The sequence below is a fragment of the Anopheles ziemanni genome, chromosome 2, assembly GCF_943734765.1.
Source record: "Anopheles ziemanni chromosome 2, idAnoZiCoDA_A2_x.2, whole genome shotgun sequence".
NCBI classification, from domain to species: domain Eukaryota; kingdom Metazoa; phylum Arthropoda; class Insecta; order Diptera; family Culicidae; genus Anopheles; species Anopheles ziemanni.
Window position 1 is genome coordinate 22,324,365 of NC_080705.1, and position 22,760 is coordinate 22,347,124.

The 22,760-nt window shown below is 50.0% G+C and overlaps 4 protein-coding genes across 4 annotated transcripts; 1 reads left to right on the plus strand and 3 right to left on the minus strand.

The window, feature by feature from the left end:
* The first annotated feature begins 207 nt into the window (after positions 1–207).
* On the plus strand, positions 208–3,563 carry LOC131283707 (U4/U6.U5 tri-snRNP-associated protein 1). Its single transcript, XM_058312793.1, has 2 exons — positions 208–3,266; positions 3,344–3,563. The coding sequence occupies exons 1-2, from the start codon at positions 279–281 to the stop codon at positions 3,482–3,484; spliced, it is 3,129 nt and encodes a 1,042-aa protein (XP_058168776.1). The 5' UTR covers positions 208–278; the 3' UTR covers positions 3,485–3,563.
* A 396-nt stretch (positions 3,564–3,959) lies between these two features.
* Positions 3,960–6,583, minus strand: LOC131294930 (protein-glucosylgalactosylhydroxylysine glucosidase-like). The gene is made up of 4 exons (XM_058322985.1): positions 6,498–6,583; positions 4,893–6,437; positions 4,336–4,823; positions 3,960–4,258 (listed from the first exon to the last, which is right to left on the minus strand). The coding sequence occupies exons 1-4, from the start codon at positions 6,581–6,583 to the stop codon at positions 3,960–3,962; spliced, it is 2,418 nt and encodes an 805-aa protein (XP_058178968.1).
* Positions 6,584–6,890: 307 nt separating this feature from the next.
* Positions 6,891–9,359, minus strand: LOC131282120 (protein-glucosylgalactosylhydroxylysine glucosidase-like). Its single transcript, XM_058311517.1, has 3 exons — positions 7,690–9,359; positions 7,147–7,625; positions 6,891–7,075 (listed from the first exon to the last, which is right to left on the minus strand). The coding sequence occupies exons 1-3, from the start codon at positions 9,357–9,359 to the stop codon at positions 6,891–6,893; spliced, it is 2,334 nt and encodes a 777-aa protein (XP_058167500.1).
* Positions 9,360–10,030: 671 nt separating this feature from the next.
* LOC131293187 (protein-glucosylgalactosylhydroxylysine glucosidase-like) lies at positions 10,031–15,605 on the minus strand. Its single transcript, XM_058321266.1, has 8 exons — positions 15,463–15,605; positions 14,496–14,851; positions 13,520–13,828; positions 12,769–13,168; positions 12,463–12,704; positions 12,206–12,293; positions 10,188–10,888; positions 10,031–10,125 (listed from the first exon to the last, which is right to left on the minus strand). Exons 1-8 carry the CDS (start codon positions 15,603–15,605, stop codon positions 10,031–10,033), a joined length of 2,334 nt encoding a protein of 777 aa, XP_058177249.1.
* Positions 15,606–22,760: the final 7,155 nt, after the last annotated feature.

Genomic DNA, 22,760 nt, shown 5'->3' on the forward strand with positions numbered 1-22,760 from the left:
TACCCAATGGTTCCAAAATTAATGTTTTCTGTTTTGTTTTAAAGATGAGATGTGATTGAATGGTACAATAATTTTTAAATCCCCTAAAAAATCCGTCTCGGTCGTTGGCGTTTCCAAAAAGCTGTCATCCGTGTGACATTCCTGTCAAACCACCATTCTGGTGAAAAAAGTGATTACCCAGTGTTTGGTGTTTTGGAGTGAAAACATAGATCGCATCGTTGTGGAAAAGAAGCACAGGGTTTTCTAGCATTCCGTACACGAAACAGGTAACAACAGCCATGGGTTCATCATCAAAAAAGCATAAACGAGATTCTAAAAAGCATAAACGTCGTTCGCGTAGTCGTTCGCGTAGCCGTTCACCACGGTACGACCGGGAACGCGAGCTGGACCATCGTTCCCGTTCGTACTCGGAGGACCACGAAAGTTACAACGATGGCGGCACGGAACGGCGCCGGCACAAGAAGCACAAGCGAGATCGCAGTGAGCACAGGCAGCACCACCACCATCGGCATCAGCAGTCATCGTCGGGTCGCGAACATGGTCGCGGCGAACGTGCGAACTACGACGGGGGTGCGGTGAACGCCGTCGACGATGACTCGGACAGCTCGGACTGTGTGGAGGTGCCACTGGAAGAGACCAGCGCGCCTCCGCCACCTCCACCGTCGATCAGTGCGCGTAAATCGCCGGACGCAGAGAAGGCCGCTCCACCATCGCCACCACCACCACCGCAGGTACAGAAGCGTCGTCGATCACCGACACCCCCACCAGCACCGAAGGCGTCCTCATCGTCCTCAAGGAAACGTTCCGTGTCGCCGATTCCAGCAAACGGTGCCGGCGATGTGCTTTCCGTGGAGGAGACAAACAAATTGCGAGCAAAGTTGGGCCTTCGCCCTCTTGATGTTGGTCCATCCAAGGTTCAACCGGAATCGTCCTCGAGGCGGCGCCATCGATCACCATCTCCCCCGCCTCCACCGAAGACATCGTCCTCTTCCCGCAAACGTTCGGTGTCACCGATCCCGGAGAATGGTGCCGGTGACGTCCTTTCAGTTGAAGCAACCAACAAACTGCGCGCTAAGCTCGGACTACGTCCACTGGACGTTGGTCCGTCGACATCCGAAGGATCGTCGAAGAGACGCCAGCGTTCACCATCTCCCCCACCGGCACCGAAAGCATCATCATCATCGTCATCATCCACCAACCGGAAGCGATCGGTATCGCCGATCCCGGAAAACGGTGCCGGTGATGTGTTGTCGATCGAGGAAACGAACAAGCTGCGCGCTAAACTCGGACTACGTCCACTGGATGTTAGCAGCACCGGACCGAGCTCGTCGTCTAAAGCGGCCACCACCAGCAGCGGTGAAGGTGGACGTAATGAGTCCGAAAACTACGACAAAATCAAGGACGATTGGGGTGAGTTCTACCACAAACCGGCAAAGAACCTGAAGGAAACTTCGCAAGAGGAAAAGATACGTGAAAAGTTGGCCGAACGGCGGGAGAAGCGCGCAATCGAGGAGAAACTGAAACGTCTGAAGACGCTGGGTGAGGAGGAGGAAGTGGATGACCTGAAAAATTGGGTAGCAAAGTCACGCGACAAGGACCGGTTGAAGCGGGAAGCGGCCGAGCGAGCACGTCAGTTGGATCAGATGGACGAGGAGCTGGTTTCGGGTGACGTGGAGGAAGCCGAATCATCCTCCGTCCGCCAAAGGCAACCCCGTCGGAGGGAGCAGTCGTACCGTGATCGTGATCTACAGGGGTTGCGCGTGGAGCACGATGTGGAAGCGTTCACGGAAGGCCGGCAGGTTATCCTAACGCTCAAGGATGCAAACGTGCTGGACGAGGAAGCGGGCGATACGCTCGTGAACGTGAACATGATGGACGACGAGCGGTACAAGCGTAGCGTGGAGAACCGGAAGGCCAATCCGCAACACTACGGCTACGATGTGTACTGTCAGGATGAGGTGGACGAGTTCGGGCAACCGAAGCAGCGTGAAATTCTCGGAAAGTACAACGAAGAGATCGAGGGCCATCGCAAGAGTAGCTTCGTGATCGGCACGAATGCAGAACAGGAGGCAAAGGAGAAGCGACGGCTGCTGGAAATCAAGACAAAGCTGGACAGGAAAAAGCTCGACTCCCTTGAAACGACTCCACTTTCGCTCGTGTCCGACTATTTCACCGAAACGGAACTGGCCTCGTTCAAGAAACCCAAAAAGAAGGTCCGCAAGATACGGCAAAAGCTACGGGCGGACGATCTGCTCGCCTCGCTACCGGAAGAGGAAACATTGGCCGATCTGGGATCGCGATCGAAGCGAAGCGAACGATCCTCCGGAACGACCCAGGAGCGGAAGAGTGTTCGTGCACGTGCCGCAGACATACTGGTCACCGATGATACACCGGCCATGCTGGAGGATCTGAGCACGGTGAAGCTGGAAGACACGGTCGAGGACGACGAAGATCTGCAGGCGGTGTTACAGAAAGCGCGTCGTTTGAAGCAGAAGGAAGCGATCATCTCGAAGGCGCTTCCGATCGATCCGGAACGCGTAAAGAGCGAGGTGAAGGAGGAGCCGGATAGTGGTGGCGAGCAGCAAGACCATCACGGTGCGATGCTGCTCAACTCAACGGCCGAGTTTTGCCGCACACTCGGTGACATCCCGACGTACGGCACGGCCGGCAATCGTGAGGAAGATCCGAACGAAATGATGGACTTCGAGCGCGACAGTGGAAGCGATCACGATGGGATGGATTCCGACCCGGACGAGGGTGCCGGAACGTCCCGGCGGCACGATCACCGGCATGGTGGTACGTGGAACTCGGTTAACACCGAGCAGGAACAGGAGGATACTACCGGCAGCCGCGAGCTGAAGAACGTCGAGGAAGTCGCCATCCTCGACGAGGAACCGGATGTGGCGCTTAGTGTGGCCGGTGCGTTGAAACTGGCCCAATCGAAGGGTTACCTCGAGCGGGAAGAAAGCAATCGGCCAAGCAATGCGCGGTTTGCGCACCTTCAGGCGCAAAACTATTCGATCGAGGACAAGAACTACGGCGAGGAGAATGACAAGTACTCGCGGCGCGATCGGTATGCCGGTCCGATCATGGAGTTTAAGGAGAAGGAAACGTTCAAACCGAACGTCAAGCTGGACTACATCGACGACAATGGCCACCTGCTGACGCAGAAGGAAGCGTTCCGCTACCTTTCGCACAAGTTCCACGGAAAGGGTCCGGGCAAGAACAAGATCGAGAAGCGGTTAAAGAAGAGCGAACAGGAGGGGGTAAGTGACGCTGTCGTCGGTCTTGGGTGATAACACATTTTATTGAGCTCCTTCTTTTCCGTTTGTGCTTTTTTCAGCTGATGAAAAAGATGAGCTCCACCGATACGCCACTCGGCACACTCAACATGTTGCAGGCGAAACAGAAGGAAACGCAATCGCCCTACATTGTGCTGAGCGGAACCAAGCAGACCACGAGCATCGTGAAGCAGAAGCGCTAGTGCTGCCAAGTCCGGTTCTCTTCCCCTTTCCGACTAGTGTGCAGCGAACTACTAGCAAACGTGTGTGATTTGTCTATTCTTCTTGTGAATTCTTCTGATCTTAGAATATAAAAACATGATTGAATAAAGTAACATTTGGATAAACCGAGAGCACCAAAACCACATGATAGGCTGACTATATTAATCCTCCCTCAAGGAAATACACTATGCGGCCGGTATATTTTTCCGGAAAAAATCCAGCCGATTCAACCGTAGTGAAATGCGATTCAGACATACGGTACGCGATAATTTACTGTTTTGGTCACAACGAGTAAAGCGTTGAATGATAACCCTGTAATATTTGTACCGAACACAAAAGAAATGCTACTCTGGATTATGCTGGAGCGTCTTTGGATGTTCCAAGAAAAATCGTCTTAAAGCAGTTCATTTTTTAAACTATTAAATTTAACGCCGAAAGTTGATTTATTTTGTCCCGTTATTTACTCGCTTTCGTTGCCTTCTGCTTTTTGCGAATTTTTTTGCCAAGTTTATCTTTTTCCGTTGCCTTTCCGGCAGTACGACTTTTCAGTGCTGCACGAACACTGTACAACACACCGAGCAGCCCGATTGCCAACGAAATCGCTATGAGCTGCGCGGTGGTAATGAGCCTTCCTTCCTGATCGGCCAATCGCATGCCAAGGACGGTATCGTGCAGGGTGCACGTTTCCTGATGTTCGTCCGCCTGCTCCCCTTGATCCTGTCGTAGCAACAGAACAGCGTCAGTCGTTCCGGAATCTAGGGAGAAGGAGATAAGAATATCAATTATTATTTATAGGAATGGAAAAGAAACAACACAGCTTAGTTCTACTTACATTCACAACCTTCGAAGAAGTTTCGCTCGATGCTGTCCACCAGAAGGGTGAGTTTTTCGAACGCCCCCGCCTCACCGCGCCCAAACGTGACCCGGAAACCGTTCGCTACGATGTCGAGGGAAAACTGTACCCCGGCGAAATTAAGTTCCGGCAGGAACAGTCTCGTCGTTCCCGGAGGAAGCCGTGGGTTGCCTATCACCAGCTGCCGGTGGCGCAATCGCACCCCAGCGTACCCGTTAATGAGTGATTGAAGGAATCCACCGGCACCGGTTATAAAGTTTCCGGCACCGTCACCACCTTCGGCATTTTCGCTCCACACGTGGAATGGGGCACGTAGGTTTTTTTGGTAGCTCCGCCGGAACATGGCGGCCGCTTGGTCCATTTCGTTTAGATCTAGGTGGCCGATCGTGTGCATGGCCCAGGTCATCGCGGGACCATCGGGACGTGTCACCATCGAGTAGAGTCGAAGGTTGTTTGCTTTGGTGGACCTAAGGTGAGAAACAGTAGAAGGGGTGTCAATTACAGTCGCACATTGGTCCACATTTTGCAAGGCTTACTGTTTCATGGGGAACTCTAGCGGATACCCAAGTAGCACCACATCCGCTTGTTTAATTTGCGTACCGAAAGTGTACTCTTTGTATTGTGGATGTACATCATATTGTGCGTTGTAGGGTAGAGAAATACTCCGGGCTACCTTTAGGAACTCCTGGAGATCATCCTCCGTCACTCCCGGCAGCGCATCCCGACAGTGGCATCCAACGAACGCTCCAAAGAACAGATTATGTGCCGCCACCACGTTCGTATAAATACTGTTCGTGACATTGTGGTGATCCTCATCTGGACCCATAATTCGACCAATATCGAAAGTATCCGTCTCCGGATTGTAATCAACCCGACTCCGCCAAAATCGTGCCGTTTCGTAAGCCAACCGACACGCATCCGTCCGCAACCACTCGAGATCCCCCGTGGCGTAGTAGTAGAGCCGGGCGGCATATGCAATATCCGCCGTTATGTGATGCTGGTACTCCGGAACTTGCGGGCAAAAGTCGGGCGTTACCTCACGTCCGGTAAACGCCGACTCCCAGGCATACTGCCAACCCTCGTAACCGTTGCTACGGGCGTAATCTGCGGCCGCTTCGGTTACGAGTGTCCGATAGTGGAGCAGTTTGCGGGCGTTTTGTGGATCGAGCAGTAGAATCGGTGGGAACATCCACATTTCCGTGTCCCAAAAGCTGTGCCCTTGGTACTCGGCTAATTCTTTACCGCCTCGACCCAGACCGGAAGGAGAGAGGCCGTAGAATGGATAGCTGGCGGGTTGGAAGGTGGCCTGGGATGGAAGCGAACTCGATAGATAAAAGGCACTAGCTTTAACGACACGGTCAAGCCGATCGTTGCCTTCCACCCGGATGCCATACTTGTGCCACATGCGATCCATCTCGAGCCGATGCAACCGTTGGTGGTCATGCTTTTTCAACCCATTAAGCTCCCTCTCTGCCTCTTGCTTGGAATGGGTGAATATTGTAAAGTAAACAAACTCCCGGTCAGTTTCACCGGTCTCGAGCGTCAGCTTACGCGGGATTTGTTTGTACGCAACGCAGATCGGATGTCCTTCCTTTTGATACTTGGGATCCTCGACTTGCTTGGTACGGCCGCACATGAGGAAGTACACCTCTCCTCCGATGTTCATCGTGTCGATTGGATCCAGCGTCAGGTCATCGCTTTTGGAACCGGTTAGCTGACGCACTTCGATCTCAACCGTTTTCTCCGACGCGAGCCTTTGAAGGTGTACCCGATTAACGATCGTTTGGTCAAAGTGTCGATTGGGATATACTTCATGCACAACCCGGTACCCACCAGCCGGGTCCTCTAGTGTTGTACGGAACGCACCGTTTCGCATGTCCAACTGGTATCGGCAGTTTTTCGGCTGCACCAGCAACGAGGAACAGTTGGCGAGCTGAATGTTGGCAAAGTTGGGAATGCGGGCTCGATGGCTGACCCCTTTGAGCCCATTATATACACCGTTCAGATGCACCGCGTCACCGTACACCACGAACCCCAGGTGTCCATTGGCGAGCGTTGGTGTTACTGCTTTGTTTGGTAGTCTGGAAGCGTAAAATGTTTTGTACACTCGCTGGGAAACATCTCCACCACGTAATAGTTACTTCGTAGCATTGAAGAGGAAGTTGTAGTCATTTCCGGCGGTCGAAAGTGCAGGTAAAACGAAGGCAAACAAAGTCAAGAGCAACATCTTTCACTGATAAATGATAACATTTTCCTATGCACGGTTCAAAATAATAGACCGGTGTTTTCTTTCGATCCGCTGACGTGTAGTGCCGTCAGTTTCGAAGTGACAGATTTAAACACTAGCCTTAGACACAACCCTGCTCAATGCTGTCAGATTCAAACGAAAACGAAATGATATTTTTTAAATACAAAAATTTGAAAAACCTTTTTTCTCTCGAAAGGCTGATCGCATCTGCACGAAAATAAAAATACGTCATTTCACGATCAAAATAGAAGTTTATTTTATTGAAAAATGACCTAATAGCTTTAAATTAGAAAAGTTTTCGTAATAAGAAACATGCAACAAGTGATACAAACGCCATCGATGTGGACTGTACAGCTGTTGCAGAATCGCTTTGATCAGCAACTTTAGTGCCGAGCGTGGTCGGTCGAAGTTTACATCCGTTGAAGGTCTGGTCTTGAACCAGTTCAAGACTGGCTTCCGTTTTGGCAGTATCTGTCAGGTGCAGAATGCAAGTAAAATTAAAAAATGAGCGCTAGGAAGCAGCTCGATCAGCTGATACTTACAGTTACAGTTGCTGCAGATAGATTGTACTTGCTTATCGACCAACAGCTTCACTTCTTCCACGGGGCCAGTTTTGAAAGACAGAACGAACTCATTTGATCGTACGGTCAACGAAAACCGAACGCCTCGGTACTCGATGGTCGGAATGATCAACGCGTTCGTGTTGGGCGTTGGGCGAGCATTTTTGATTTCCAGCCGATCCTGATAGAGGCGCACACCTGCGTATCCGTTGATGATGGACTGCAGGAAACCACCGGCACCGGTAATGAAGTTGCCAGCACCCGGTTCATTGTTGCCATTTTCGCTCCACACATTGAACGGTTGCCGGAGGTACTGACTGTAGCTCTTTTCAAACATATTGGCCGCATCTGGCAGCTGCCCGAGCTCCAAGTGGCCGATGGTGTGGATGGCCCAGGTCATCGCGGGTCCATTTGGACGCGTAACTTCAGAGTATATGCGAAGGTTGTTTGCTTTCGTTGTACTGTAAGAAAGTGACACCAATTGGTTTAGCGATCGCATGAGATGATCCGCTTCGCTCTACTTACACATTCATTGGATACTGCAAGGGATAGATGAGGAGCACGGTGTCGGCCTGCTTGATCAAGGTACCCGTTTGATATCCTTCATACTGCGGGTGAAAGTCTCTCTCAGCATCATACAGAAGCGTCAGACCCCTGGCGACCTGCAGCATCTCCTTACGCATATCATCACTGTCCGTATTACGGTTGCAGTAGCAGCTAGTAAACTCTCCAAAAAACAGATTGTGCGCAGCCATCACGTTGGTGAACGCGTTGTTCGCAACGTTCTCATGGTCCTCGTCTGGTCCCATGGCGTTCCGGATTTCGTACAAATCGGTAACGTTATTGTAGTGCACTCGGCTCATCCAGAACTGTGCCGTTTTGCTGGCAAGCGGACAGCCATCCGTCCGCAACCAGTCCATGTTACCGGTGGCGTAGAAGTACTGTCGTGCCGCAAACACAATATCGGCACTGATGTGATGCTGAAAGTTGACCACCTCCGGACAGCAATCCGGTGTTACCTCGGTTCCGGTAAAGGCCGACTCCCAAGGGAACTGTATGCCAGCAAAGCCATTCTTTTCCGCATTCATTGCAGCCCCGGAAGCTACGGTGGTGCGGTATGATAGGACTTTGCGGGCATTGACAGGATCCACCATCAGGATGGCAGGGTACATCCAGATCTCCGTGTCCCAGAAGCTATGACCCTGGTATTCCTGCTCGACGAAACCACCACGTCCAAGCCCAGCCGGTGCAAGCCCGTAGAATGGACGCCGTACGCTGGACTGCACCGTACTATGTGACGGTAATGAACTGAATAGGTAGAACGCACTCGCCTTGATGACGCGATCAAGTTGACTGTTACCCTCGACCGCTATGTCATATCGTTCCCAGAGCCGTTGCATCTCGGTAAGGTGCAGTTCATTAACTCGAGCATCAGATAAACCAGCGATGACGCCAATCACTCGTTGGCCTTCCTCTGCTGTAGCCGTGAATACCGTGAAGAGGGTGACCTCTTTAGCCATGCTGTCTGGCAGAAGCTCCACGTACTCCGGTACGGTCGGGTAGGTTACGCAAACGGTGTGGCCAAACCTTTGAATGTCCGGGTGCTCCACCTGAACCGTGGAACCGCACACCTGCTGGTAAGTCACTCCGGAAACCGTAAACTCACCGCTCGGAGACATATTGACATCAGGGCTCAGCATACCGGGAATTTGGAGCAGTCGGGCCTGGATCGTTCCCTGTGAACCGAGCCGCTGCACTCGGACACTGTTCACCAGCACCATATCGTAGTACCGATGGGGGTACATTTCATGAATCACCCGATAGTCGCTACCACCGTTTTCGTCGACCGTCACAAACTTGCCCTCCTTCATGTCCAGCTGATAGGTGCAGGATTGTGTCGGAGGTACCCCGTTTGTTGGAGCACAGTTGGCTAGCTGGATGTTGCCGTAGTTTGGCACACGCGCCCGGTGTGACTGCCCTCCGAGCCCATTGTAAACGCCGTTCAGGTGCACGTATTCTCCGTACGCTACCAGTCCTATCTCCCCGTTGGCCAACGTTGGCATCACCGATGCGTCCGGTAGCTGGCGGGGGCTTTGAAACTTGTAGCTCCCATCGCTGGAGGTCATCTGGCTTAGGACAGCGCCAACGAGCAGAAGACCCACTAAGGGAACCGATATCACTAGACGGATTGTCATCTTGCCGTTTCAAGTCGACCCCTTCGTCGGGGTGGTTACACAATTTCTATCGAGCGTTGGTTGCTCAGTACTGAACTCGTCGCCGGCACATACCTTAGCCTTATAGCGCAAAGACCGTAGACGAACGCACAATCGAACACCTGATAAGATATGGGCCCAAGTAAACCCGATAAGGAATTGGCAGCGGTAATTGATACATGCTGCCATTGTTTGTCTCACCAAAAACAGGCTTATCGATCGCTAATCGTAATCGGTATGTGACGTTTACTCATCCCCCAGGCGAAGGCGTTTATTGTAGCAATTTTTCGATCGATTCTATTCCGCGATAAAATTTATTTCGAAAAATACACGAGACAAAGCTATGTGTCACCATAGAGGGGAACACGTTTTTGGAAGCTTAGTGGACCGGAAACGAACCGGCGGGGGTTTGGTACTGTTTTCTCCAGTACAATCTATGCTTTGGGAATGTTGGCTATCGTTACAGATACATGACAATTGTGAGCAGTTTGGGGGAGTCCCTTTCCTTTTTTTTGGGAAATCTAATCAGTTACTGATAAGGGCGATGAATCTAATATTGGTAACATTGGTGTTGAACAACTTGTTGGCCTGTTAACATGTGCGCGAACTAGGAATTGTAGCAGGAAAACAAATAAAACATTTTCACGTTATGTTTACATGTTACTCCCTATGAGATCTTCCGGTAGTTCACAACCTCGATAAGGATCATGCTTTGGGCGGATGATGGCAGTTCTATTATTTAATAAGTCTGAAAATGAAAGACGGGAAAAGGAATCAAATGATGAATAATCTTAAATTGCCAAATCTTACATGTTACATTAACCATCACATCGGTTGCGATGTCCTCTCCAGTGAATTCTATCGTTAGTGCTGTTTCCAGGTTAGTCACTACCACTTCCGATTGGTTGATCGTTTTAACTATCGTGATAAGCGCTCCGAGATAACGCAAACCTTTCGCGGTAATACTAGAGCTCCCGGGGGCCTTCAGTTCCATTGGGGATTCGCTCATTGTACCACGTATTTCCAGACTGTCCAGATGTACGCGAACTCCGACGTATCCAAAGAGGATGGCCTGCAGGAACCCGCCGGCCCCGGTGAGAAAGTTCTGTGCGCCCGTTTCCGGTTGCTGCAGCTCGTACCAGACGTGAAACGGACCGCGAACGTACGGTTGGTAGCTGTGGTTGAAGTTTATGGCCGCCTGCTCCAGCTCGCCCAGGTCCAGGTGGTTTATGGCGTGCATTGCCCAGGTCATTGCGGGACCGGTTGAGCGCGTTACCGATTCATACGTCCGCAGATCGTTGCTGCGGGTGGACGGTGTTAGGCCGGGATACTGCAGCGGAAAGCCTAGGAGTACCGTGTCGGCCTGCTTTATTACCGTCCCGGGCCGGTAGCCCTCGAACTGCGGATGATAATCCCTGATGTCATCGTAGGGGAGTTTGATACGGCGTGCGATAGCGCTACGGTTACGCGACCCGACGCTTGCACCATTGTTACACAGACAGCTGACAAAGCTATAATCGGAAAGCATGGTTGCATGATGAAAAGCTGATTTATATCAACGGCGCCATACATTCCGTGTCAATCATCAAGTGATATCGCCCTGAAGGAGCTATTTAGCATCTATATTTAGCTGCCTTTCTTTTGCTGTGTATCTATCCACCTCCCGTTTCGATACTCGATTGTGCAGAAGTACATAAAAAAGAGGAAGGATGAATCAATTAATGAAACACGGATCCTCCCATCGCGCAACCCCAGCGAAACGCGTTTCACTCCCGATTAATAACTGGGTTCACCGTTTCGCACGCGCATCCGACTTTTGGTGCGTGGTTTGTTCAGATTTTGGGGCCGAACCTCTCGAGCGAGCCCCCGGTGGTACATTAAAAACACATAACATTAATTTACAACCGACCGCGCCTGTCGAAAGGGCGGAAACGGGCGGGCTTCACGCAGTTCCCAATTCCTGGCCTTCCTGGTCGAACCGGTTGAAGCTCCATTTCGGATGGGCATATGTCTATATATAGATATTTTTTTTTCTTCCCCATTTGCTCCAGGAACGTTTTCAGCGTTGGGTTTGGAGCTAAGATTTCATTCCCCACGTTGTTTGGGTACTAAACTATACTTTACACTGCCGACAACTTATGGTCGTTTGTTTGCGTCGAGGACCAGCACTGAGTAAATAAGCTGTGCAGATCCTGCAGCCACTGCAGAGGGCCGGAAACATGAACACATTCCCGGAAGCATGTGCCGGATGGCTGTCATTTCGTTGGTTTATAATTTTAATCAGATTACGACCAGAGTGGTTCAGTGAAATGTCTCCGACTGTTACAAACGCTTTCTAACGTCTCCACATTGTCTTCGGCCTGATGAAAGGTGCCGTTACGCATAAATCTGTTTGACGTCACTAGACGCGGAAGTAGCCGCATGTTCGGAATGTGTCTAGCAGCTACGAGGTGAGAGAACTTGGTGTTAGCCATTTTCTCCAACCGGCAACCTGAGTGATTTGGATCTCTTTGGAACGTAACAAGCCGCCCGACGGCTGCAGGGTTGGTTGTAGGAGGAGTTTTCAGTCTAGTGTCTAACAATATCAAGTTAGGAAACGGAGGGACGACGTCGTTATATGACTTGTCCATTTTCAATCTAATTAATCGAGGGAACCTACAACCACGGTGCGTCGTTCCTTCTTCGGGGAGGAGTAGTTGTTAGGCGTTGGGAATAACCCGCATGGCGTCGGGGTCCAGGTACTCCCGTCCGTTGTTCCGGATCGGTGGGAACACGGCTGAGAAGCATCCAATTCTGACGGGACGCCAAAGACGTTTGGAGATACTTACTCGCCAAAATACAAAGCGTAGCCGGCGATCACGTTCGTGTACGCGTTGTTGGTTACATTTTCATGATCCTCATCCGGTCCCATTACCGCTGCGATGGGTGCGATCATAAAACGGGGGGATACAAGCAGAAGAAAAGCCTGTTACCGACTGTTGGGAAGAAGTGATTAGAAGGAACACAACTCATGGGGTCTATGAATTTCCTGCACCTTAAGGCGCGGATGGTTGTGCCCGCGAGCTGGCGAGCATCTTCTACTCACCGGCAATGTCGTACTGCCCGGTGCCGGTGTAGTTGAAGGACAGTCGACTGGACCAGAAATCGACAATTTCCTGCGCCATCCGGCAGCCGGACTCCTGCAGCCATACGAGATCCTGCGTCGTGGCGAAATGGTGCCTCAGGCCGTAGCTTACGTCGCCGGTGATGTGATGCTGATACTCGGCAACCTCCGGGCAGCAAGGTTGCGTTACCTCCACACCGGTGTACCCGCTTTCCCAGGGAAATCTGTACGTTGTCAATGAGTGTGTCAGTTGACACCCTTTTTCGCCCGGTGACGTCAAATACTTACCGAGCTCCTGCGTAGCCCCCTTCGGCAGCCAAATCGTGCGCCACCTCGAGTAACCCCGAGCGATAGTTGACCAGCAGCCGGCCGTACCACGGATCGATAAGGTTGAGCACGGGCAGCATCCAAATCTCCGTGTCCCAAAACGAGTGGCCCTCGTAGTCGTCGAGGTAGCTAGCTCCACCGCCACGCCCCAACCCGGTCGGGCTGAGACCCCCGAATGGCCCGGGGGACGCCTTGTAGCTCTCCTCGAACGGGAAGTTGCTGACCAGATAAAATATGCTCGCCCGTACGGTGCGCTGTAACGGTTCTCCGCTTCCGGTCGTTAGGATGTCCGTGCGATCCCAGAAGGAGCCCCACAGTGATGTATGCGCGCGCAGTAACTCTTCCGCCGATTGCAGGAGTGCTGTGAATTATGTTATTCGGTGCGATAGCGATCAGTGCTTGCTGATGGATGTTTGCTGTTCGTGCTGTTCCAGCTGCTGGCCATCCCATCCCGAAGGGGTTTTGGTTTTGGGGCTTAGGAAAGTTGGGCACGATCTTCACGAAGCGTGAAGCGATTTAAAGCGCCGGAGGAAATGTTCCGTGTCCCACTGGAAAGCGCGCATCGGTGTAAGGAATAAACGAATGCTTTCTTTTCCGGATTACCGAAAACCAAAATGAGCATAACGGAATGGACAATGTAAATGAGAGTAGAAATGGGGCCCTTTCTTTGAGGCAACTCATCCATTCTTGTAGCGGTTCGGGTGTTCCATACCAGTTCTTAGTTCCTGTCGTGCGACGACCTCATCTCCATCAACCGCCATCACAAATTGAAACGACACCTTGCGCTCGCCGTCCCCCGCCAGGGTCAGCCGTTCTGGAACGTGATTCCATACGACACACACCGGCCTCGTTTCCGGCTGATAGGTACGACTTTCCACCTCCACCGTGCGTCCACACCGTTGATAAATTATCTCCGAAAAGGATGAGCTCGAGTGAACGCGAAACGTTCGGGCGGGCTGAAAGCGAACGTCTTCGCTGGTGAAAGGTACCGGAGGGCTCAGGTGTACCACGATGTCAGGGCCTGGAACGAGCAGAGATCGAGATTGAATGTTTTACGCCTCGTAATGAGGCAAAGTTTTGGATGTAATGAAAGGTTGGCGCTCGGGTGGCTTAATTGCTGCACGGAAAGGACGGAAACGATCGTTGCAGGCAAGTGTATCATTTTCACTGACCTTAAGGAACCGGTGAGGATCGTTTGAAGTTAATCATAATGCGGTACCTGAGGTATGATTTTGTTATTACGGGGTTTTCAGAGAAAAGTGTTCTGGTGACTTATGCCATGAAGGGGCTTTTTTATGGTCGGTTGAACATTATGGGTAAACGATGAAGCTATTCTACTTAGCTATTTTACCTTTGAATATTTTACAATTTTCTACCATGTTTAAGGTCAATTTTAATGTCATATTCAAAGGTATCCTTTTTACAATCAAGCAGGTGTCCATAGAGCCGTGGGAATAAAAGGATCGCACCTTAATGCACACAAGAAGAACGTTTAAAACCCTCCGAATGGGTTCAACACAACATGCTCTGAGTGAATAAATTAATGTTATGGATCACATTGCTTGCGGTTTGACTTCCTGTTCCCACACACTACGTCCTCGGTGCATAAATTTGCATACATTGTTTCTACGCCCTTTAAGCACAAAAAACAAACAAACCCATGTGTGCAGGAGTAACTGCATCCTTACCAGTGCCCGCCGAAAGCCGCTCGATGAGAACCTGATTAACGATCAGGCGCCGATAGTATGCGTGGGGAAATACCCGATGAACCACCCGGTAGCTCGAATTTGGGGCACCGAAAACGCCCTCCACCTGAAACAGTCCTTGCGCTGTGTTGAGTGTGAGTGTGCAGTTTAAGGTCGTTCCGTCATAGCACCCATTTTGGAGGCGCAGATTCGCGACGTTTGGAATGCGGGCCCGATGGCTTAAACCTCCAGCTCCGTTGTACAGGGTGGCCATGTAAACTGCATCACCAAAAACCGTGAAGCCTAAATGACCGTTGGAGAGTGTCGGTAGGGTGGTGAATGCATTCGCCAGGACATCACTTAAGGGAAATGCATTAAAAGAAAACATGGATAATTTTTCCCTTTTCTCAAGGATGTCTTCCCAGGACAAACACCTAGTTTCATAATCCTTGGAGGGCTACGTGTGTCCCATGATTAAAAATGTACATGCTTGATGAGGCGACTTAATTTCCGATTCCCCCAACAATGTTTCCTTCGGATCCAAGTGTTGCTCGCCTACTTTTCCCGCTGCCCGAACGATACTCGACCGAATGTCCGTTGGTCGCGTTCCCAAAGTTTTCCGTAATTACCGCTAAGAACTAGGGTGGAACCAGCCGTGCTCTGGGCGTTAAAGTCTTCCGCTGGGTTCAAGCAATATCCACCGGCTCTCCCCAGTGCGACGAATTAAAAAGCGACCGGTGAACCGGTGGGAAAATGTTTCATTTGTTCCACCAAAAACAGCGGACAACGGGGTAAACAGTGTTTTCATGGAGGCCGGTCGATGGAGAGCGGGAACCGAAGGGCCGTTAAAACATTAAGCCCAAAGGTTATGCTAATGAAATAATCATTACCGAAGTAAATTAAGCACAGAATTGTTCTCCTGTGGGACGGGAATGTGAAAACGGCGCTTCATCAATAACCGGGAACTAACCTCGATGCCGCTAGCTTATGCTGCAGTTTGTCAACGGTCGTTATTGATCCACTCGTGACCGATGGCGGAGAAACTGAACGGACAAGACGGAAGAAACTTGGCAGTAGTAGAAAAACGCAAAGCCACGGTACCCAGTTAGTCATGATGGACCGCATGGTTAGGCTTAAAATTGGATCACAGAGCGCATTAATTCAGCTAAACTTCACTCTCGGCTATTTCCCAGGCTCCAAATGGCAAACAAACACACGCGGCCACAGGTTTGAAGAACTTTCAGAGCAGTACGTTGAACTACAATTTCTTCGATGGTGGGTTTTTCGTTTTCGATCGGCCCACACAGAACCTAGGCTGCAAGGTTCCAAGCCTGGATCATGAGAAATTGCTACCACTTCCGCGTACTTCCTTGTTTACAATTTCGCGTAATTCGAGCGTGCTACCGAACGATCTCACCGAATGGTTCAATGTTTCACTTCATTCGATCGGAAGGTTCCTACACAGGTCGTGACGTATTCTCGGGCGTTGTCTACCCGATTCCGAGTTCTGCAGCAGTTGCAGTTGTGTCTAGTTACGACCGAAACCGTGACGAGCCACGCCGACGACCACGATGAATGCTAGAATGATGTTGAAATCTAATTGAAAGCTGACTCCCTTGTGAGACGGCGAGCGACCTACCGGAGGTAATCAGCTGAGTTCAGCGATAAGTCCAGTCGGTAGACCAGAAGAGAAGCGGCTCGAGCAACTTGAGGCTTGGGTAATAAGCGGCAATTGGAGCGACCCGGGACTGTTTGTTTGCTTTCGTTCATTCAAACAACAACAATGTCCGGCAGTAATTGGCGCACCATGACCGGATCTACTGCTTCGGGCGATAGGCTCGAGAACTGGAGTGGCTGTGTTTGCAATCGATGGGAATTAGAGCAGAGTTGAATGATTCTATGTCTGCCACCCTAGACGTGGAAAGTAGACAAAAATGATAGGGTCTCACGTGTGCTTACTCACGCTGATTTTGCTTCCGGTAACTAGTACTAGCACCAGACATTCATGGAATCGGGAGGGAACTTCTTCTTAGGACTTCAATTACTCATTCCTACCCGATCATATCGCAATCTTATGCAAGCTCTTTTAGATACTTATTTACCGATAAAGTTTGACAGCTCACCGATAAGATGATGAGATAGAATTGTCATATGTTGTCCGATATGCTCGCTTCACCTGGCCCAATCAAACCAATCCGTCGCTATCGGACCGAGCGTAAATGGCTAATCGATTAAAGCCAGGTAGCTGATTGCGATAATCTACGTGAGCTCCGGAGCTTGGCCGCTGCGTTGACGTTCGCCTTTGCGCAACGCGTAATGATACCCTTTCCCGTCAGCGGCCGTCGGGTTTGATACATTATCGCCTGTCATATGGAGAAGCCCGGGCGAGCGCCTGGCTTTTGCAGCGGCTACCAACCAAGCTGCTAACAGATATGGACACGATGTGTGAACCGCTCCCACCCGCCGGTAGCCAACCGGTTTCACCGTGGGCTGGGGGTGCTGCTTGCCAGGATGCCAAGTTTTGACAGGTGGGCAGAGTGTGGTCGAGATTCCGGTTTCCCCTGGGAAACGCTTCAGCAGAAGAGATCCGCCTCTTGAGGATCGCACTTCTCAAGGAAATGGAAATGGTACTGCCAGTGCCTGGGAAACAGAATTTGGAATGCAAGAAGCGGACGATACGGTGGCAAAGGAAAGGTAAACTGTTACAAACAAAATTATTCAATTATCTGTGATTGATTTTAGGATGCTTACTGGACACTTTAGCTTCGATGAAGCAATAATTCAAACGTGTCAGTTGTAGCCGTAGCATATTTACACGCGCTTGACGGGTCGTCAGAACGCGATCGCGTCTGGTGCCCGGGGAGTGCCGCTGGATGTCGATTATGCGATGCGAGAAGCTTCGAGGAACGGAAGAAGGAAAGTAAAGTGGCCAATGCTGCTGAATCTGAATCAACCTAAGCATTCGCACTCGGCGAACTCGAACCATCGGAACCTTGAGAGTGGTAAGGGAAATCACAATAATTTATATTAATTATTTCACACTACGCGCACGCCGGGACATGCCCGGAGGTTGGCGGGCGTGTCCGCGCTGGAGGCGCTTCCTGCACCTTACGTCAGGCCCCTTCAGCCAGCCCGGGTCCGGCTTCAGGCCGACCATTAATCTTTCTGTGCGCAGAAGTAATTTCGTGCCTGCTCGGCAGCAGCGTTGGCCTCACTAGTTGGCGTTCGGTTACGGTTGACCGGACCGGCGGCCAGACACCGATAACACATCAGCCGACCTGTAGATCTGTTGAGCTCGGCCGATTTGGCTGGAACTTTCCCGACTCTGAGTTAATGCCTCGGAAGCAACACGGAAGTCCTTCTCGAGAATAAATCAATAAGCGAAAACGAGTAGTCAGGAAAAGGGCGATGCGTGCAGGTTTGTTGGGTCCTTAGTTAAAGGATTGATAAAAATCAGTAATCACAGAGCGGCGCCAATGAATGACGTCCACGGTTCGTGGTTGAAGAGGTTGCGATCGACCAATTACTTGTCGAAAGCTGGAGCTGATAACGATCAGTGACGTGTTATTTTCGACTGCTAACTTTCGTTGTCGTTTGCCTGGTGGCTTTTGTGGAGTTAAAATTAAGAACGTTTTCCGCAAAATATATAAAAATAAGTGATTCAATTATGAAATTTGTAAACCTTGGTCCGTATTGTCATAATGATTTCCCTGATGTTACCTAACATGAAAGCTGACTTAAAAAGTCTACTGTTATAAACTATACAAAATATGTACAAAATGAAGATCAATGATGCGTCTAAGGTTTAGAAATCTAAAAAATATACTCGCTTCATACAAATAACAATCTACTGGATAAATTTAAATTATACTACATGGAAAGTTGCTTAAATAAAAATTTAATAAGTAAGAACGAGTTCGAAACTCGTTCGAATTACGTTTGCAAGTTTCAACTTTTCAATATTTGACTTCAGCAAATTTAAATTCGCTTATCTTTCAAGAGGTCACAAAAAGGTTCTAGGTTCTTCTGCCAGTTCTCGACGTGAAATTGGCACACTATTCCATCCTACACAGCCACACACACACACACCTGCAAGTGCTTCTCAGCAGACACGGGCGACAGGTTGCAGCAGCAACGGAATGTTCCCCGCGAGGAGGGAAGGCTTCGCAACAGGCAGGAAAAACCTTGAACCGACAATGGAAACGCTGACGGCGACGGATATGTATTTTTTGGTGCCGCGTCGGTGCTTCCGTTCCGGTTGGGAGATTTTTGCTTCCCCCTTTACTAACCACCCTGACGCCTTCCCGCCCGCATATTACTTCATTGGTCCCCTGTTCCGGGGACTGGCGCTCGCGCAGTTTGGCGTTCGGTCCCGGCCTGGGGAGTTGGTTGACCGGCCGCGGGCTCATAAACCGACTGAGTTGAAGTTAAAGGCTTCACGCACGGACGTCGGCGTTGTTTGTTCACCTGCTGCTGCAGAGCCCGAGCAGTGTGGTGTTTTCAACCGAAGGGGAAAAATGGCGAAGCACATAAACATCGTGGTAGGAAAATGGAAATCATGACTTCAGTTCAGACCGCATGTGTCTTGCAAGCTTAAATGGGATTGAACTGTGCAACTGTGCTATTTAAAGTAATATCAGTGCGTTTGAGGTGTTGAAGAAAATTTGCCTTCTTTTATAATTAAAAATAAATATTTTATATAACGTTGAATTGAGGTATTTGCTCTATCTTTTTGCCTTTCTAATGCAATCTTAATCTATCTTTTTATTTCTACAGAATTTGATTTTGTTTTATTTGACTCCCGGCCTCAAATGGATCCGTTTGGGTCCATTCCGAGCGGCTCAGATTATCGTTCTTAATTACCAAGAAACAACTTCCGGTCGCTCAACCGCTCAACTTCCAAACCACGAACCACGCAACCGCGACCGGGTCGTCCAGGGTCCGTTCTCTTTTCCATCTTTTTTTCCCAATGAAGACCGTCGGCGATAGTGGTGGTGGGAATCGCACACCCCAACCAAAGGTCGCCGTTAATGATCGATAGCAAAATGTCCACTTGTTTGTAGTGTGTGTGTGTGTAAGCTTCGAGGGTGAGGGCCGTTTTTATGAATGAAATTTCATTTTCGTTCGTTCGCCCCCCAAAAAAAATCCCAGGCGAAGAGACGTCGGGAAAACAAATAAAAATAACATATACTGGAACCTACCCCGGTGGGGTATGTCGATGTCGGTTGGCCATTGCCATTCATCGAAGTGTTGGTGAAGCCGGAAGAGGAGCGGGTGGTGATCGGATACCCTTTTCGGGGCAGAGAAATTTGTGGTTATGATTTGGCAGATCATTCTTTTCCTTTCCTGGGAAGCGGAGCGCAGCATCGGACGACTAATGATTTTTCAATTAACAGAAATAATCCTCCCTCCTTACCCACCTCCACTTTGGCCGACGGACCAGACGGGATCATCCTTGTTCTGCGGGGAAATTCCTCCCCGGACGGTAACTTCAAAGTGACCGCAGCCCTTCACCGATGGTCACAACTGCGGGGAAGCGAAGGAGAAACTTCTCCTGTAGGTTAGTAGGTGGACGGATTGGGCTGTAACGATTTTCCGAAACGTTTCCTTTTGTGTTTTCTGTATGTAACGGAAAAAGGGTGAGCCCGGAGAGAAGATGGTCGCCGTGATTGATCGGCCTTCGGAAGCAGGATCGATTCGGTGGTTCGATTTTCGCTTGTCAGAAAAGTTAATTACACATCCGGAGGAAGACGCGGGCTGGTTTTGATAAAAGTGTAAAAGCTTCGAAATGGGCGCGCTTTCGATTATGGTTCCGGGAATGGGGGTCTTTTGTCAAAAGGGGGGCTGTTTTCTTTTTCTTTCGTTTTCGGTCGCTGCCCGGATATGGTAGGAGAAATAAAACAAATAACCTCAGCTCGAGAGCTGATCCCGCTTCCCGTTTGTCGCTGGGCGGAAGCCAAATGTCTCATGGTGGCGAAAGAAAAAAGGCATAGGGATAAACTCGGGCAGAGCGAGAGAAAGAAGAACATAAAATGCAAACCCTGATCCAGTGAGAATCTTCTGCTTTCCTGTGAGAAACGTCCTAGAACGTGCGAACGGGGTGGGGGAGAATGGACTCGATGGCAACACTTTCCCTTCCCGCGGGGCAGAATGTCACCGTCCTGGGCGGAAATTGGTGCGGTCGGTGAGGTTAACAACTGGAGGCGATCCTCCAGGTCGACCCATGGCTGTTATCTTCCGATGGGAGTTCTCATATATATATTTTTTCTGTTTAGTTATTCTGGTTCACCTCCCTGCGAATGGAATGGAGTACCTTCACGACCGGACTGCCTTCAGCTGAAGAATTCCGCCCCGTTCTTCGGGGGCCTTCCCCCTGGGGGGTGGTACTGCTGGCTTCCCGTGACCACCCGTGTGCCTGCCGGACGTCGTGGACGATGGTGAGGGACAGGGGGGGAAATGGCACTGCGGAGGTTTTGTGCCTCGGAAATCAGATTGTGAATTGTGTGAACCCTTGGATCCGGCTCATTGTCTCTTGCCGTTGGTTGGAGGATTGTTTTATAATATTCCTGGTTTTTTTTCTCTCTCTCATCTGCCTGCTCCCGATGTGTGGCTGTGTGCAAAGGCCTGGCATTTCGATACGGACTTCGAGTGTGGTGATGGTGAACCGCCCCTTTCGGTGTCCACGGGAAAAACTCACCCAAGCGTGCCGTTGAGAATCCCGTCGTCGCTTTATGGTGGTGCCATTTTTGCGGACAATTTTTGTGAATGTGCCAGCAGTTTTTGATTAACCGGCGCGTTCAGGGTGCTGGAAAGGAATGAAACGTTGTGCCAGTTTTGTTTTTGGGCCTTCTGCTATGCAGCTAAAAACCACGGACATCTGATTCAAATGGAAAATGGGAGTAATTTTGTAAACCTGTGTCGACTTTGTTTTCATTCCACAGAAAAAACCGTTCAAACATCCCTGAATTAAAAACCTTTGCAAAACTCATTACAATTCCATTGCATAGAAATATATTTAACTGATTCCATAGTATTTACATCCCTTTTTCTTTCCATATCTCTAGATCGTAAGCAAAATAGAAACCATTAGCTTCAAACTCAACTGCTCAAAACAATCACACACGTGGCGATAACTGCTGGTGTGGAATCGTTGCTGATGATCAAAAACCTACCAATCATCATCATCATCATCCTCATCATCATCATGATCGTCCGAGTTCGATCGAGCACCACCACCATCACCGGGAAATCGGGTTTTACGAATAGTTTACACGTGTTTTTAGGGGCTTGGGCAAACCGATCCCGGCGATAAGAAGAAACCGGCCAGCGAGTAACGCCCGGTACGCCAGCCGTGAATGACGTGATATTCAACCCCAAATCGAATGCCGATCGAAGCGTTCGAGAGGACAACGAGAAGAAACCTGAAGTTAAAGCGAAGTAGGGAGAATGGAAAAGGAAAAGCCTCGCGGCTGCAGCATCCGCGCCTTAGCGTCCGCACTGGTCTTACTTTGGCTGACCTTCGAGGTTCCGATGGGATGCCGTAAGCCGTTCCTTCCTTCTTCCTCCCTTTCCCCCGGTCGGAAAGGATAGGAAAATAAATGTTATTATAAACGAACGAAGGATGGTTCGCGGCTACCGAATTGAATGTTGTTTTAATTGATATTGATATAATTAAGGTTTCGAATGGAACGGTGGCTTCGTTCGCTGCGGTCCCTGCTCGGCCAAGTTAGTACGAGCAGAGAAGGAGGTTTTAGGTTTGAGGCACCTTTTTCACCCCTACCACCCTTGCTTTCCCATCGAGCGATTATGAGTGGTCGCAATTACGCTGGAAACTGCCGTTCGTTGGTTGGCTGAAAAGAAGTCCTAAAAATAGAATTCTCATTTGTTTTATCCTTTGCTTCACACTCACAACACGCGAGGATAAACAAGAAGACCTCGCACGATCGGTAGTGTTTTGCATGTTGCCATGCCGTTCTGCCATTCCGTGCGCCGAAATAGATTTTCACGCCCAGCCTTTGGGCAAATTAATTTCCCCCAATCATGCGATTGTTATCTCCCAAATCGCTCGATAACGATAAAATTGTACCATCAACCTGCTTCGATGTGCATCGGATGGCCTCGTTACTCATATCTTCCATTCCGTTTCGAGCACTCCCCGCCTGCCGTAAAAGCACGTTCAGGTTCGCTGCCTGTGCGTGCAGTGAAGTCTTTCACGTTTGTTTTGCGCGAGACGGTTGAAGAAAATAGGAAATAATTTTGAGCAAAATC

Coding starts and splice junctions, on each gene's coding strand:
- LOC131283707 (XM_058312793.1), top strand. CDS start 279: ATGGGTTCATCATCAAAAAAGCATAAACGAGATTCTAAAAAGCATAAA. Junction 3,267..3,343: donor AGAAGAGCGAACAGGAGGGG/GTAAGTGACGCT, acceptor TGCTTTTTTCAG/CTGATGAAAAAGATGAGCTC.
- LOC131282120 (XM_058311517.1), bottom strand. CDS start 9,359: ATGACAATCCGTCTAGTGATATCGGTTCCCTTAGTGGGTCTTCTGCTC. Junction 7,626..7,689: donor TTGCAGTATCCAATGAATGT/GTAAGTAGAGCG, acceptor ACTTTCTTACAG/TACAACGAAAGCAAACAACC. Junction 7,076..7,146: donor TATCTGCAGCAACTGTAACT/GTAAGTATCAGC, acceptor TGCACCTGACAG/ATACTGCCAAAACGGAAGCC.
- LOC131294930 (XM_058322985.1), bottom strand. CDS start 6,583: ATGTTGCTCTTGACTTTGTTTGCCTTCGTTTTACCTGCACTTTCGACC. Junction 6,438..6,497: donor TTCCTCTTCAATGCTACGAA/GTAACTATTACG, acceptor TTACGCTTCCAG/ACTACCAAACAAAGCAGTAA. Junction 4,824..4,892: donor CTAGAGTTCCCCATGAAACA/GTAAGCCTTGCA, acceptor TTCTCACCTTAG/GTCCACCAAAGCAAACAACC.
- LOC131293187 (XM_058321266.1), bottom strand. CDS start 15,605: ATGACTAACTGGGTACCGTGGCTTTGCGTTTTTCTACTACTGCCAAGT. Junction 13,829..14,495: donor GCGGCTTTCGGCGGGCACTG/GTAAGGATGCAG, acceptor TGCTCGTTCCAG/GCCCTGACATCGTGGTACAC. Junction 10,126..10,187: donor TGTGATGGTTAATGTAACAT/GTAAGATTTGGC, acceptor TTTCATTTTCAG/ACTTATTAAATAATAGAACT.